Source organism: Ambystoma mexicanum, chromosome 4p (assembly GCF_040938575.1).
Source record: "Ambystoma mexicanum isolate Mex_15411 chromosome 4p, UKY_AmexF1_1, whole genome shotgun sequence".
Classification (NCBI taxonomy): Eukaryota; Metazoa; Chordata; class Amphibia; order Caudata; family Ambystomatidae; genus Ambystoma; species Ambystoma mexicanum.
The window spans coordinates 468,619,959-468,635,984 of NC_090927.1; the positions used below are offsets into that span (position 1 = coordinate 468,619,959).

Below are 16,026 nucleotides of genomic sequence, written 5' to 3' on the forward strand. Positions count from 1 at the left end.
ACCGCTGTACACCAGTGTTAGGCAGAAACCTGTGCAGTTCCCTTAGGGAACACTGCAAAAGATTTAAGACTACAGGTATAGCAGTAAACCCACTTGGTAGCAGTCTGCACCACCCAGATTTACCTGGTAGCTGTGGCTGAGCAGTCAGACTTCCCTCAAGAAGAGTTAGGCAGTATGCAAAGTATAAACAATAGGTACTCGAACACAATCGTACAAGCAAACACTGACCAGAGCTTGGTTTCAAAAGTATATAGTTATTTATTTTTAAGAACACATAAGTTGAAAACACTCTAGCAATATATATAGTAAAATACTCTAAACACAGTTATATGGAAAGCAGTCCCAACCCTTATCCCTATCTAGACAACTCTAGGTTAACACCACATAATTCAAACAGAGGTGAGTGCTTAACTTTAGATGACACTCTAGTAGGTTCAAAGAAGGGAGAGAAAAGGCAGAAATAGGCTAAACACACCACTCTAAGGTCAAGAACACTTTCAATAGGCTCAAAGAAGCACAAAGTCACAGGTGAGCAAAAGTCACTAGGCAGGGCCCACTCTTAGAGCAGACAGAGCGAAAATGTGCCCAAGATCACACCGTTATTAGGGATTCAGAGTCTTGCAAAGAGTTCAGAAAGGGTTTAGAGAGGCTTAGAAAGTTTAGCCGGGGTGTCCCAGGCACTCCCAGGTTCGAAAGCCGGGGGCTAAAACTACCCCGTACAGTCGGTGGCAAGGGAAGCCAGGCGGAACACGGTACCTTAAACGGGAAGGATCCTCCAGCGGTGGCAGTTGTTCCAGGCAGTGGCAGCAAGGCTCGACGTCGGTCAGGGAAGAAGTTGTTCTCGCTGAAGAGCAGAAGAAGAAGATCGTTGCACTGCCCGGGAAGAAACCAGCCGCGGAGTCCTCCGGTTAAAGGGTTGTACCGACTTTCGCGGTTGTGGTAAAAGTGTGGTATTCCGGTTGCCGGGGTGCTTGGCACGGGCAAGGCGGCCACGAGATACCTCGAAGAAGCGGAAAGAAGGTGAAAACTGGTTGTCCCCACCAGTCAAGGGAAGGAGCCACTCCGTTAGGAGTTCTCCTCGGTCGTTGGGAAGAGTGGTGAGACGGTTCAGTAGGGCTCCACCGGGTGGTGTCGTCGTAGCAGGTCGGCTCAGCTCTTCCCTCGTCGGATTCTTGGTCCTGTGGCGACTTCTGAAGTTCCAGTCCCCAAAGCCCTGCTTTTATGCAGCAAACCCCCATTCACCCAGCCTAGCTGTCACTCAAACACGCTAAGTGGTGAGCCGGCCGGCTCACCACTTGGGCCAATCAGGACGGAGTGCGACTTGAGTTACCAAGGTAACTCAGTCCAGGGTGCCTAAATCCCCCTCCACCCCTCCTAAGTACCCCAGACAGAGTGGCACCACTTTGGAGGGCTTCTGTGGAGAAGCCCGCCAAAAGTGGAACAAAGGGCTCCACTTTGGGTCAGAGTTACAGAGGCGAACGCCAACGCCATTTTAGAATCAAGTTTTGGCAAAAAATCCCAACCGGAGTTATAATAATAAATATATAAACCGGTGGTATGTTTGAGGCTACCGTAAATAAATAATTAAATGTGTTAGCCTAAAACAATGGGAAATCCCGTAGGAAAATATTCGCGGTTGAATATAAAAAGTAGTTTCCACTGCCACCAGCCAAAACTCGATCAGGGGGGACGGAGACGTGCCCCTTCGACTAACAGACCCTGGGGCAATCGAATTGCCCCAGCCAGTACGTCCATAATATGATGGTTTGTACTGGTTCTGTTCAGGATTTAAGACTAGTAAAGTCTTTGGTGACTTTACATGCTCTGGGAGACAGTAGTCAGTCCCAGGGTATGGAGTCTATGTTGGGGAGTCCCTAGGACACCCCTGGGTTACTGCACCGAGGGTGCTGTGTAACCCACATCACAAAAATACATGAGGCCCTATGGAGTAAAAGACCCCATAGCCCATTCAACACACGGTTTAACCAAGAAAACACACTTCAAACATGCCCAAGAGTGAGGGTAAAAGAGTCTGGCAGGAGAAAAAAAGAAACCCCAGAAATCCAGCAAAGCTGCTGGGGGACTCACTAGGTAGGGAAATTCAGCCTAAACAGAGAATTCTCCCTAACACTCCAGCCGGAGCAGATGGTGGAAACTCCACTTGAATGTTATCCATGGTGGTGTCGTCATCATGGGAGAAGACTCCTCCTGGCTCAAAATGTGAATCACTGGCAGGTTGCAGTATGTCGTCAGGTAGAAGTATAGTAGTGGATGGGTACACATAGGCCCTTGGCAATGCAGAAAGTGCAGAAGCAGAATCTCCAGCCGGAGAGAAGCCTCACGTAGCCGCCAACAAGGCGGCGTGCACCTTTGTCGTGGATGAGGTGGTCATCATGGTGACAGATATTGATGGAATTCATTGTACCATAAAGGCCCTCGACCTAACAGAGGACTTAGTCAGTTTGTGAGTAATCAACGGGGTCTTGGACAAAGATGTCGACCGGCCAGAAGGAGGTGTGGAGGAATGCTTCTTAGCGGCCGACGGCTGTAGACCACAAGAAGACACCGACCAGCGTTTTGCCGTGGGAGACGATTATGCCGCCTTTGTAGACAAAATGGTCACCAATTTGTGTTGTGGAAGAAAACATTGATGTTGGAAGAGGTGGCAGCTCGAGCTTGGGTTAAATGACCCTTTTTAGCTCTTTTCCCCTGGAAAGAGTCATCATGGGACCTTGACATCTTGATGAAGAGATGCGTTACAGGGGCCTGCTTTGCCTGAGGTAAGCATGACTGCATACAGAGGCCGTATCAGAGGCTCCAGCACCATTGTCTAGTTACTAACCTACGGTGACGGTCTCATAGGGTCTTGTTGGAGAACGACTGGCAGATTGAGCAGTTGCCAATCTGGTGGTCAGTATAAAGCCAGTAGAGGTAGTAATCATGGAACTCCTCCACATAGACGTTCTTTAGATGATAGGTAGCACAGGACTTGAAAAGGCTTTTCTTCCTGGTATCAGCAACAGCTTCACAGACAGGTCCAAATCCTCAATGAGAGGACACAGAAACGGTGTTTCAGAGGAGCTAGGAAGCTGGAATGAAACCGACAGGCGTAGGAAGTACCTGGCGTCGTAAAGAGTTGATGAATAGTCAGAAAACTGTAAAAACAGTAGCACAATTGTCCAAGAAAATTGAAATTGTTTGTGTACTCTGTGAAGGCATAATGAAGTAGACAAAGACAACTGAAATGAAGTTTGGGCTAGAAACGTTTATTAAACCAAGAAGAGAGTTGGAAAAAGCCCTAGCTTGCCCCATGCTAAGGTGGGATTTCCCTACCTAAATAAAACGAAGGATAGCCTGTGTCAAGTCTGTGTCAGGAAGAACAAAGTAAATGACTGTGTCCAGCACCTATACTTGTCCTCACATCTATTTGTCTACAATATGTAGGAATGTCAGCATAAAAATAATAAGTGTTCAAATAACAGTTTAGAGCTTCTTCCAGCTCTTGGTTGAAAAGGCTTTCCCTTGCCAAGGTTCAAGATATTTCACAATGCAAAAACGTGTTCCCTTCCCCAAGCTTTCAATTCTTTCAACTTTTCCAAAAACCAATCCCTTGGGATACTTCCCAGCTCTTCTGGTTTGGCTTACCTTTCACCAATTTCACAAAGTTCAGTTCTTTAATTTCAGTTCACACAAGACTTACTTTGGATTCAATCACAAGCTTCTTTTTAGTGGCTTTCCCATAGGTGGGTGTCCTCGGTCTATACGCAGTTGTTGGACAACACGGTCCACCCATTACAGGTCACGCAGCCGACCCACCTTACTTGCCTTTTCTTCCTATTCACGTTGCCACTGTTTCAGCTCTAGAGTGGTGTTTGGTTCATTCTCATTTCGTATTCTCATGATGCTTTACCATTGCTTGTTTTGCCACTATTCACTTGTTGCACTTTCATATATTCCTATGGCTCCTGCGAATGCTCATTCTCTCAAGTTACACAGTTCCTTATATTCTTATTGCTCTTGCCAATGCTTGTTCTCTCGTTACACAGTTTGTTTATATTGTGAGATTCCACAAAACTGCTTTAATTCTGATTGGGTTTCAACCGTACTTGTTTTCATTCGGATCAGTATTCAAAAGTGCTTGCTTTCATTTTGATCAGCATTCATTATAGTTCTCACAAATCTGACATGCTCGCCTGCCATCCCGGTTTCCCCTTGACTAGGTTGACTCGCTGGTCAGTGCTTACGGCGTTCCAGCGAGGCTTACGGCCGCCACAAGCTCTCTATCGTGCAGCACCTTGCTCCGTTTCGACAGCAGCTATCTGTAGTTTCGCTCCCACTCCTGATGCGTCTCTCGCAGCTTGGCCTTCAGTCTGCAGCTTTGCCTGGTCACGCAGGGTCCCTTTCCGTAGTCTGCTACCGGCCTCCAGTTTCCTTCACCATTGCTTCCTGCTGCATACACTCTGCATCCATCTGGGGTTCTCGAACACTCCGTCTGCCACGCTGTCTTCCAGGAGAAGTCTGCTTCCACAGCTGACTCTATTTTCACCGTTCTTGCTGCTTTTAAATCTCCCGCCAGGTTGATTGGTCTGAAAAGGTCTAGACTGCTCATTGCTGGTTTGGGAGCTCTGCATTGCTCTGTTTTTCCTCCTTCTTGTCCAAGTACTTGACTGGTGTTTACTGGGAGATCTACTGGAAAAATAGGGAAAGTACGGGCAATAGCCTACAAAGGTCTGGGGGATGTCGGATTCATTATGAAAGCGAAGTGGGGGTACCAAGTCTCACCCAAGGGTGCCTCGCCTCTTTTCCCTAAGCCTCCTTCACCCAGGTAGTCCTCCCATACATATCCACCCCCAGGGTCAGGAAAGGAAAGGAGGATGACGGACCTTAGCCCAAAAGCCGACCCCTCAGGACCCAAAGAGGGGGGGGCATGGAAGAGCTCCAGGGCACGGATATTTCTTCTTCCGACGAGGAAGACATAGTTTCTGTCCACACCTTCCCGGTGGGTGGGCACGACGATGACGAGAACGCAGAGGAGATGCCCGCCGGAGGCGGCGACGACGATAACATAGGTGCTGGGCCCAGCGTCCCTGTTCCCCAGGCACCTCCCAGAGATGTGTTGCATGATATTATCTCGACCCTCAACACACTGGTGTCTGAAATTCAGAAGAGGATGCCGATGGCACTGCCAACGACCCCACCAGTGACGACCCCGTTGACACCGGGGCCACATCTGCCGAAGAAAAGGAGACACCCAAGCCTCCACTCCAGCAGCACCTGCCCTCCCCCCCTAGGGGTATGGGGACGGACACAGCGACTACAGACAGACGATGGACACAGACGATGACGGCGGAATCTCTCCACTACCAAGGGCTTCTCTGCCGGACGAAGTGGGCTCCTTCCATTCCATGATCGCCCGTGCGTCGGAACTCTTCCCGCTTACCCCGGAAGAGAAGTAGGAGGGCTTCCTGTATCGGCACCGGGAGGGGAAAAGGAAGACCATTCTGTCGGTACTGCTCCTGGACCACGTCCGGGATGAGGGGCTGGCGCTGCTGAAGGAACCCTGCCTCGGACCGGTGTGAAAAGAAATACCGGGTGCCGGAATCTGCACCGTAATGTCTGTGGTCACAACCATCGCCGGACTCGGTGGTGTCAGCTGCGGCTAGGATGAAGTCGTCCAACCAGTCGTCGTCAACCTCTGTTCCCCCGGACTGCGAGGGGAAGAAGTTGGACACCGTGGGACGGAAGGTCATTTACTCAGCAGTGACAACGGTCAAGGCAGCCAATGTTTAGCGATCCTGGCCAGGTACGACCGGGAGCTATGGTACTAGATGGCTGTGATCTTGGATTTCCTCCCTGAGGACAAGCAGGTAGAGGCAATGGAGATCCTTCAGCAAGGTGAGGTGGCGTCGGACCACGCCATTACTGTGGCCCTCGACGTTGCGGAACCAGGGTTCCGCCAGATGGGAAATGGGGTTTGACTGGCTGAAGGCCACCAACTTCAGACAAGAGGTCCAGACGAGGGTCCTGGACATACCGTTCGACAGGGACGATCTTTTCAGCAAGGCCGTCGATGAATCTCTTCAGGCCATCAAGACCGACACAGAGACGGCCCATGCCCTGGGCACGCTGCAGCAGCACCGTCCGTCCTTTCCTCCCTCTGGAGGGAAGTCGGGTAGATCTTCTAAGAGTTTTGGTGGTGGATCGTCCTCTTGCCGCCAACCCGTTGCCGTTCCATGACCATGACTGATTGGTTTTCAACCGTACTTGTTTTCATTCGGATCGGTATTCAAAAGTGCTTGCTTTAATTTAGATCAGCATTTATTATAGTTCTCACAAGTCTGACATGCTTGCCTGCCATCCCGGTGTCCCTCTGCCTAGGTTGACTCACTGGTCGGTGCTTACAGCGTTCCATGACCCAGGAAGCCTATAGGGGTCGTTCCAAGGCCTTTGGAGGTGGCTACCACTGTGGTCAAGGATTCCTGGGCGGCACGCCGGCTTTCCAAGCAGGACTAAACCGGCCAGGAGTTCGGACCCCCACCCCTGCACCCCGGTGGGAAGCCGGCTGCCGAACTTAATCAGCGTGTGGGAAAACATCTCCACCGATCGATAGGTGCTGGACGCTCTCGCCCACGGACATACTTTGGCGTTTCAGCTAAAGTGTCCGCGAATACCACCGGTGGCCTGGCAGGAACAACACATCCCTCAGCTGGTGCTGGAGGTTCGGCCATGTTAAGAAAAGGGGCAATAGAGCTGTTTCCAAAGCGACTACTGGGCTCTGGAGTTTACTCAAGATATTTTCTAGTAAGAAAGAAGACGGGGGGGGGGGGCTGGAGGCTCATTCTCGACCTACGACGACTCAACAAGTACTTCAAGTCCCAGAAGTTCAGGATGGTCACGTTGCAGCATGTGCTTGGCCAACTGGAGGAGGGCGAGACTTTCTGTTGTCATTGGATCTGGAGGACACTTACTTCCACGTCCCCATTCACGTAAAACATTGCAAGTTCCTGTTAGGCAGAATCCCATGCAGTACCCTTAGGGAACACTACATGAGATTAGGACCACAAGTGGTAGTACAATTTCACCTTTGGTACAAGCCTGTACTACACAGTAAAGTGGTAGCGATGGCTGAGCAGCCAGACTTATCTCAAGAGCAAATGAGCAGTAAGGGGGATTACACAAAAGACTACAATTACTGTGACTCAAGCAAACACTGACTCAAGGTTTCTGGTTAAAAAATATAAATACATTTATTTTTAAACCATCTGTTCACAAAACACTCCACTTCTATTACATAAAACCACACTGTAAATACTGTAAATATACTACACACAACCAATTCCTCTTGTTCAGGTCAATTCAAGGTAAGTACATTAGGATTTGACAGACCGGTGTTGTGAAACAAAGACGTTACCGGGGGCTAATACGCAATCACTTTTTGACAGTAATGACCATACGGTCTTATGAAAGAAAAGCGTTCCCGCGGAAAGAAATGTAACCGGAGTCAAACACACTTGGCACATATAATAAAAACAAGGGAATAGTGGATAAAAATCATAGGCAATACTTTTGTCAAGGCAATAGATTCGGAGGACGTGTTTCAAGAGGCAGATAAGTCAATAGGCCTGCGCTAGTGTCAAATGGAGCAGGGGCTCTGTTGTCGAGGATCACACAGTGAGAACAGTTCGAGATTCACATTGCTGGGAGTACTGGATGTTGTCAAAAGGAGGCAAAAGTTATAAGACGGAAGAAAGAAATCACAAGCCTTTGGTAAGAAAAAGGGGTTCACCCCAATTCCTCAAGGTCGGACGGAGAGAACGACCAAATGGACACAGTACTTTATTCTGATGAAGAAAGCTGGTGCTACGGCAGTTGTTCCTGGTAGTTCCTGCAGACTCACGGTTCCTGAAGCTTCAGTCGTGGGGACAAGAAGGACGACGTCTGGAGCAATCTGCACTACCCAGGGATGAGGCCAGCAGCAGCAAAGCAAAGGTGAATAAAAGGCGCGCTCCTTAAAAACATGAGGGCTCTTCTGATGGCTATCTGGACCACTACAGCTCTGTGCAGTGATTTCGACCGAGAAGAGGATTCTCTGGCTGTAGAAAGTGAGCAGGTTGATCCCACCAGGCTCAAGGGAAGAAGACTCCGGACTGGATCTTCTCTTGTCGTTGAAGGGTAGATGGCTCAGGACTGCAGCAGGGCTTCACCGGGCATCCAGGAATTGCAGCAGCCGTCTTCTTCTCCGCTTCTCTTCGGTTCTTGTAGTTCCAGTGGCGACTCTGACTTCTAGCCCAAGAGTCCTGCCTTTTATGCCAAAATCCCCCATTCACACAGCCTGGCTGTCAATCACACAGCAGGGGGGTTGTCCAGCCAGGACAACCACCTCAGCCAATGAACACAAAGTGCGACTTGGGTCTCCAAGGATACCATGTGCAGGGGGTGACAAAGACGCCTCCCTCACATTCAGCCCACCTAGACACCCAGACGCCAAAGGAGGGTTTCATTGCAGAAGCCCTCCAAAGGGTGGCGAACAAGAGAACCAAACCTGGTTTGGCGCGAAAAGCAAACAACAAGAAAGACTTTATCACAAAGAAATTGCGACTAAACCCAACCGCAGCCAAAATAAAACATATATGGTCAAGCGGGTTTTATGTTCGAGGCTACTATAATAGCCTAAAACATTACCACGTTATATACGATAAGCGCGGTAGAAAAGTTAGGGTAGGTACCACTGCCACCAGCCAAGTCTTAATGTTAAGGGAGCGAAACAAGGCTCCAAGAGGCACAGACAAAAAGGGGTAAGAGTTAACCCTTTCCAATACTCCATGTAAGACGGGGTGTACTGGGTCTGTGGTTTAAAGTGACTAAGGTAAAGTTAATGGCAACTTTACCCTTTTCTGGGGGACTGTAGTCAGCCCCAGAAAATGGAGTCGGTGGATAGTCTAAAAGACAACCTTGTGTCACTGCACTTAAGGTGCTCTGTAACACACATGAAAAATGTGGTGCCCTGGAGTAGGTGAGGCTCCAGTGCCCAAGATCACACAAAAAGTATAAACACACATAGCAAAACACATGTAAGAGTGGAAAAAAAAGGCTCACACTCTCACACAAAAGATGATGCCTAGGGAGTTGGTGACACTCCATAGCCCATGAGCACAAAAGTACAACTCATACAAAAATACACTGTAAGAGTGGGAAAAAGGCTCACTCTTACCAGGTGAAAAAAATAAATCCTAGAAATCAAGCAAAGCTGCTGAGGGGCTCAGTAGGTAAGGGAAATTAACCATTTATGAGAATTCTCCCTAACAGTGGCATGCATGCTCAAACTTTCCTTATTAAACAATTTGCTTATGGCAATTTCTTTACATGTGAAGTTTGCGTTTGCGGGCCACAGGCGTCGTAATTTGCGGGCCCCATGCGTCATAATTTTCCCTGCTGTTACATACTACTTGTATTGCAGTGCCTGGTGGGAATATTCACATTTTATGATGCTTTGCTTGCTTATCTGGCATGTGACTAATGGGTTGCTAAGGGGAATGAGTTACAAATTGTGCACAATTAGTGTGGCTACCAATTTCTTAGTGACATGGTAATTATTTTTACTTTAGTATAGCGTTTCTTGCTACATTATTCCTGCTTCTAAATTCTTTAAGAAGGGATATTACCCAACGTATGGCTAAGTCGACCCTGCCACAGGTTTGAACTTGCGAAGTGCAGGCTGACCCCATGTCAAGGGAGTGCACTTAACAAGTGAGGTATACAACCATAAACATATAATGTGCACAATGAAGGGGAAAAAACACCCCTTCTGTAAAGTGGTCTTCAAAAGTTCCAATTTGTGAACAATGTTACTGGCCCACTAGCATGCTTAAAAATGCACCACTTACAACTATATTTCCATGGGGATTGCTTGGGGAAAGAGTACCCAAATCCATCAGAATTTTTTTTTTTTAACCCTAATCACTAGTCTTCAATGTAAGAGACCCCAGGTGCTTTAAAAAGCACTATTTTCTGCTAGATTTCTTAGGTGGATAGCCCTCCCCTCACACAAAGCCTGGTTGAAATGATATTTAAATTCTACCATATTCTGTGTTACTAATCCTGTTCTCCTAAAAATGCACAGCTTGCCCCTAAAGATACTGACAATCCTTTTGGAGGGATGGGCGGGGAAGCACCAAAATAAGCCTTTATAATTTTTTAGTAAATGCTACTGTTGAAACGTGCTTAAAAAACATTTGCCATGCTTGTGTGCTGTGGGGAGGGGACTTTAATACAATCCTTGACACTACCCTTGACAGATCATCTGATACCCCCCTGATCACCCATTAAAGCAGCCACCACCTTGTATCTGATATTACTACAGTTGCCTTTGATAGACGCCTGGAGAACCCATCACCCGTCAGACAGACATTACTCTTACTACTCCTCCGTACACGACTCTGAATCGCGCATCGACTACTGGCTCCTTACTGCCTCTCTCTCAGTTGTGATATGCATCCATGTACACTATCTGATCACTCCCCGGTCTCTCTATATGGATCGAAGTGCCCGATGTTCTCCTGCTCACTCTGAGACCCTAATGTAACTGAAGCCCTTTACATAGAAATTGAAGAATTTTTCACTATCAATATGGGCTCTGTGCAAAGTCACGCAACACTTTGGGAGACCTTCAAGGTCTGGGTGCAGGGCATCCTTATGTCCAAAACCACCGGATTACTTCCGTAAGGCAAGAACTGACACGCGTGGAAATCAGCTTACGAGAACTAGAGCAGAAATACAGTGAAATGCGTAGCAGAGATATACTTGCAGATATCAATAAACTGCTGAATGAATTCCATGAACTGGCTGCCAGGGAAATACAATGCATGGTCGCCCCTGTGAGGGCCCGTACATATGGGGAAGTTAATAAAGCTGGATGATCCATGGCCAATATGCTAAAGGCTGAACACTATCGTAATCCAGTTGCTAGTGTCCAAACAAGTGACGGGACGGTGGTCACGAAAGAAGATGAAATAAATCTAGCATTCTCACGATACTATACAGAGCTCTACTCTAACCGTGATGAAAAATCCACACAGGAAACAGCTGAATATCTAAACACATTAGGTCTCCCAAAGCTCTCCCCCGAAGCCACATTGGTTTTGGAACAACCCGTCGGGAAGGCCCCCGGGTGATGGGTTGGGCGTGGAAGTGTATAAGGAATACCAGGCCGAGATAACCCTTGTCTTGTTAGGTGTATGGGAGGGAGCGATGGATCAGGGTATACTCCCCGAATCTATGCGGAAAGCCATAATAACAGTGTTCTTAAAAACAAGGCGTCCACCCCACGATATGTCTTCCTATAGACCCCTCTCCTTAATTAACACTGATGCTAAGACCTTCGCCACGGTCCTCGCGACCAGGCTTCTCCCAAATGTACCCAGGCTGGTGCACCCGGACCAATGTGGTTTTGTCCCGACTCGGTCCACTGCTCTCAACCTCCGTCGACTGTTCAGGGTCATGGTACAAATAAGTTCCAATGCCAAGGCCGTGGTGGCTGCGCCAGATGCCGAAAAGGTATTCGACTCTGTGTCCTGGGAGTACCTATTTGCAGTGCTTGGGTGCTTTCGAATAGGCCCCTACTTCATAAAATGTGTTTGGCTCCTGTACACTAACCCGGGAGCCAGAGTGCTTACTAATCATACCCTTTCCACGCTGTTTCTGCTCGGAAGGGGCACCAGACAAGGCTGCCCCTTTTCCCCTTTACTTTTTTGCTTTGACAGTTGAGCCGATGGCAGCATTCGTGCGGAAGAACCACGGTCAAAGGGATATCGGAATGACGGGTCCACCCCCAAATCATTTCGCTATACACCGATGATACACTCCTTTATATCCGGGACCCCGAAGTTAACCTAGAACCCATCATGACAGATCTACACGAGTTCGCTAGATATTCTGGTTACAAAATTAACAACTCCAAATCTGACTGTTTCCACTTACACCTGCAACGGTATGCCCAGCGAACGTTAATGGATTTAAGTGGTCACCTACCTGCGTTCGCTACCTGGTTATTGTGTCTAAGGAGCGACAAACCCTATATTTGGATAATCATGATAATTTCCTACAGCTGTTAACTGCAGAGCTACAGATATGGGCCAAACTCTCCATCTCCTTGTATGGATGGATCGCACTTCTAAAGATGGTGGTCCTCCCTAAACTCCTCTATTTCTTTGGCAACATCCCACTCTGGCCGTGTAGGGTGTTCTTTACGAGACTCCAGTGCTTGCACACTTTGTACATTTGGAACGGGGGAGCGGCCAGGATGAAATGGGAAAAGCTGGTTGAGCCGTACAATACCGGGGGCATAACTGCACCCGACTTCGAACTTTATTATTTAGCGACACAGGCCCAATTTGCCAAACACTGGTATGACCTACAGGACACCGCTACACATATCCCAATAGAGAGATACGCTGCATCCCCCACTGATCTCAGTTCTGTCATGTTTAGTAGGCGCCACAGTGACCCTTGCAAATACAACCCTGTACTGTTACTGTCCACGCCTGGTCCATGATCTTCAAAAGGCTTAAGATAAGAGGTACGCTATGACTCGGAGCCCACACTATGGCATTTCCCCGGCATCTCCCCTGCTTTTGGTGAGGCCCTGCAGAGAACTTAGGACCCGGACAAACAACTAAAGATGCGGGACATGTACCCTGATAGCAAATATGTGACTCTTGAGGATTTTATCGATACTGTCAGTGGAGGTGAGCTCAAATCACTTCGATATTACTGTATGAGGGCTGCTTTTGGTGTAAGGTGGCCAATGTTCCCTGATGAACCAACGTCACATGAATGGGGTATCCAAACTTTATGCCTTAATACAGTTGCACTCTCTAACCTGCAATACCATTAAGATAACCTGGGAAGCAATTCTTGGCACCACGATCAGCGAAGAAAAATGGACCAAATACTGCCAATTGTCCGAATCTGCATCGATAAACGCTGGTCTCCGTTTGATTCAATTCAAGATACTTAATCAACTGCACTACACCCTGGTTAAAATGGCTAAGTTCACGGAAAACTGTTCCGGGGAGTGCCCGAAATGTGGGGATCCATGTGCTAACTCCTTTCATATGTGTTGGGCATGCCCTTTGGTTGCCGGGTTTTGGAGGGATGTGGCTGATGTCCTTGGGAAAATAACGCAGATCCTGGCCCCTCTCGCCCCTCAGAAATACATGTTAGGGGACATTGGTAAAGTGGCTGAAACCACTAAAAGACTGTGTTGTTGCAAAAAGATGCATACTGCAATGTTGGAAAGCCACACATGCACCCAGTGTCGAGAATTTTCTCTGTGAATTGTCATTTGTGAATGAGTGTGAGGAACAATATGTGCTAATGATGCCCACAACAAGCCGCCCCAAGGACATATGGGCCCCATTTAGAAGGTACTTATGTAAAATCTGAGGACGACTTCTCTTCTGTTTCATCGCCATGACTGTTTTCATTCTTACTGTGCTGCACGCTAACGTTACGGAATCCTGTTGCAGCCGTTTACTGTACTGTATGTGTCCGACATAGCCATCAATAAATAAAGTTTAAAAAAAAACATTTGCCATTTAAATTGCTTGAACATTTCCCGGGAGAGAACTCCAAGCACTCAAATATTTTGTTACATCCTGCAATGTTTTTGAATAATTTTGCTGGCCTACTGCCTAGAAATGCACCGTTTGCCACTTAATTTACTAAGATTATTTTTCTATACCAATTTAATGTCAAATGATGTTTAAGGCCATTATGAATTGTCTGGACTAGGCTTTAACCAGGATGAGATTACTGTTAATTACTAGTGCTATTAGCAGTATTGAGCTTAGAACAGTTATGATTTGCTCCAATCATTTTACCAGCGATTGAATGCCGATAAATTACATCAAAGTACTGAAGTTGTTCACCATTTCATCTGACACTCAAATGTTGCTCGTTGCTAGCAAAAGCTTGGGGACCCCTGGTATAACTTATGCAATCTAGCCTTCATGTCATTTGTTTTTTTGCCGTTCATTTAATCATTTGAACCCTGTAATCAAAAGGGTGACCAGCATGACATTTTTCCCACGGTTTGAGAAATTTCTCACGAACCTGGTTCCCTGGCGGAAAATATATTGTACACCTATGAATGTTTTAGCCTACTTATTCGGAAAACATTTGACCTTTTACTTTTGACCGAATTTTTTTGATAGTTTTTTTGGTCGAAATTCAGTCAAATTTAATTAGATATGTATATGGGGTGGCGTAAGGGAATAAATGAGGGATTGCGAGGGGTCTCCCTCTGCATTTTCTGCCAAAAAACGACCCAGAACCTAGTTTTTGTCCTAAAGTCTCATTGCATCAAAATCCTTGTTATTATTGACAATATCCCTGCTGGTTGTCTTTCTGTGTCTCCTATGCACGAGAACAACTTGGATCCCTTGTAAGGCTAACTTGGACTGAACATGAGAAGGCATGACCTATATTAGAAAGAACACCTCAGCTCCTTTCTCCATTATTTCAGGAAAGCCCAGAAGGTTAAAATGTTTCCTCCTAGACTGAGCAGCAGTATTGTCGCCAAGTTTGGCGGGTCGTTAATTGATCATGCTCTGCTACTCTGATGTTGAATCGGAGCCATGCCAGCGTGTTCTTTAGCTCAAAGATACACTTAGCTCAACTTCCAATGTGCGTCCTCTCCATTTATTAATGTCTCTGACTATTGGTGGCTACAAGATATTTTACTGCCCCATGTTATAAGGCCTTTCAGATTCCATCAACGCTGCAACACTGTCCCTGGATTGGCACAGGATCTTCAGGAATCTGTGTGCGCCATTGGTTAAATTCTCCTCGAGACTTTGGCACTAAAGTTTCTGACGGACACATCATCACACTGGTGTTGCTGATTTTCTGCGCATTTCACCCCCCTTCATGGCTGGGAGGTCATACATGTTTCTTATCAAACACAGAAGTATACAACCAAAATCCTTCCATTTCCAGTCTGCTCTGCACGTGATAACCGTCCCCCAGAAGAACGTATTGTTCGCCATTCCATTTCAAGACTCTAAATAAATCTGACTGTCTAAATCATTTGCGCAGTTTTTTTTCAGCCTGTGCCTGTGATCTGGTACGAAACTCATGTCATCCACAGAAAAGCTAAAATATGGGTGTAGCATATTCGAGATACTCAAAGAGGGAAATGGGCACAGTATTTCATGCAAATGTTTGTAATTGTTTTCTGATGTAGATTGACAACATTCAGAGCAACCTGTACAGAACTGTGACATTTTCTTTTATGAACTATATGAAAAGACATTTAACGCATTATGTTTAGTTACAGAAAACTCCTGCAAAGTTTGCTGTCGGGATGGCAACGGCACATGCAGTCCATACGTTGATGCCAATAAAAATCCGCTTTACTTACGCAAAGGAAAGCCATGCACTGTTGGATTCTGTGATTCCAATGTAAGTGAATAGCGTTTTTGGTCTTTGTAGTCTTTCACGTAATGCCATGCTAGTTGTTACTACTGTTTTCACCTCAGACTTACATACTGTTTCAAACTGTCAGAAACCCGACATAAACGTGTAGATACTATTTACAAGTTTTATTTTTAAATTGTCAGGATATAATTTCTTTAATTTTAGTGTCAGAGTGCCCTTTCATTTAATAAAGTCTTTTGGTACTCCATTTCTGCCACTGTTTTCAACACTTTAATACTTGCAGCACTTTCACTTTGTTTCCCAGAATGCACCATCGGAACTCTTTTATCTCAGTGTCTCGTGGTCACTTTGCTACTTTGACTAAGCAGTCGGGGCAAATGGTTTTGTGCGTAGATGGGGTGGCGGAAGGGGGCAAGGGGCATAAAGTGGGTAGTGGCAGCGGTTCTGGGGTTGTCCCCCGGAAAATGGAAGAGGGGACCTAAGAAGGGTGGGTGGTGGGACGTTTGGAGTCAGTTGAGGGTTTTGAGGGTGTCCCCGAGATAGTGAGGAGGGGTTGTTAGGCAGAAACCTGTGCAGTTCCCTTAGGGA

General features: G+C 46.9%; 1 protein-coding gene across 2 annotated transcripts in view; it reads left to right on the plus strand.

Annotated features, from left to right (window-relative positions):
- Nucleotides 1–16,026, plus strand: part of ADAM17 (ADAM metallopeptidase domain 17) — a 1,432,827-nt gene that overhangs the window by 1,170,949 nt on the left and 245,852 nt on the right. For both annotated transcript variants that reach the window (XM_069605995.1, XM_069605996.1), the window contains exon 15: nt 15,332–15,462. In XM_069605995.1, coding sequence (XP_069462096.1) covers nt 15,332–15,462 — 131 coding nt within the window. The remainder of the gene's footprint in view (nt 1–15,331; nt 15,463–16,026) is intronic.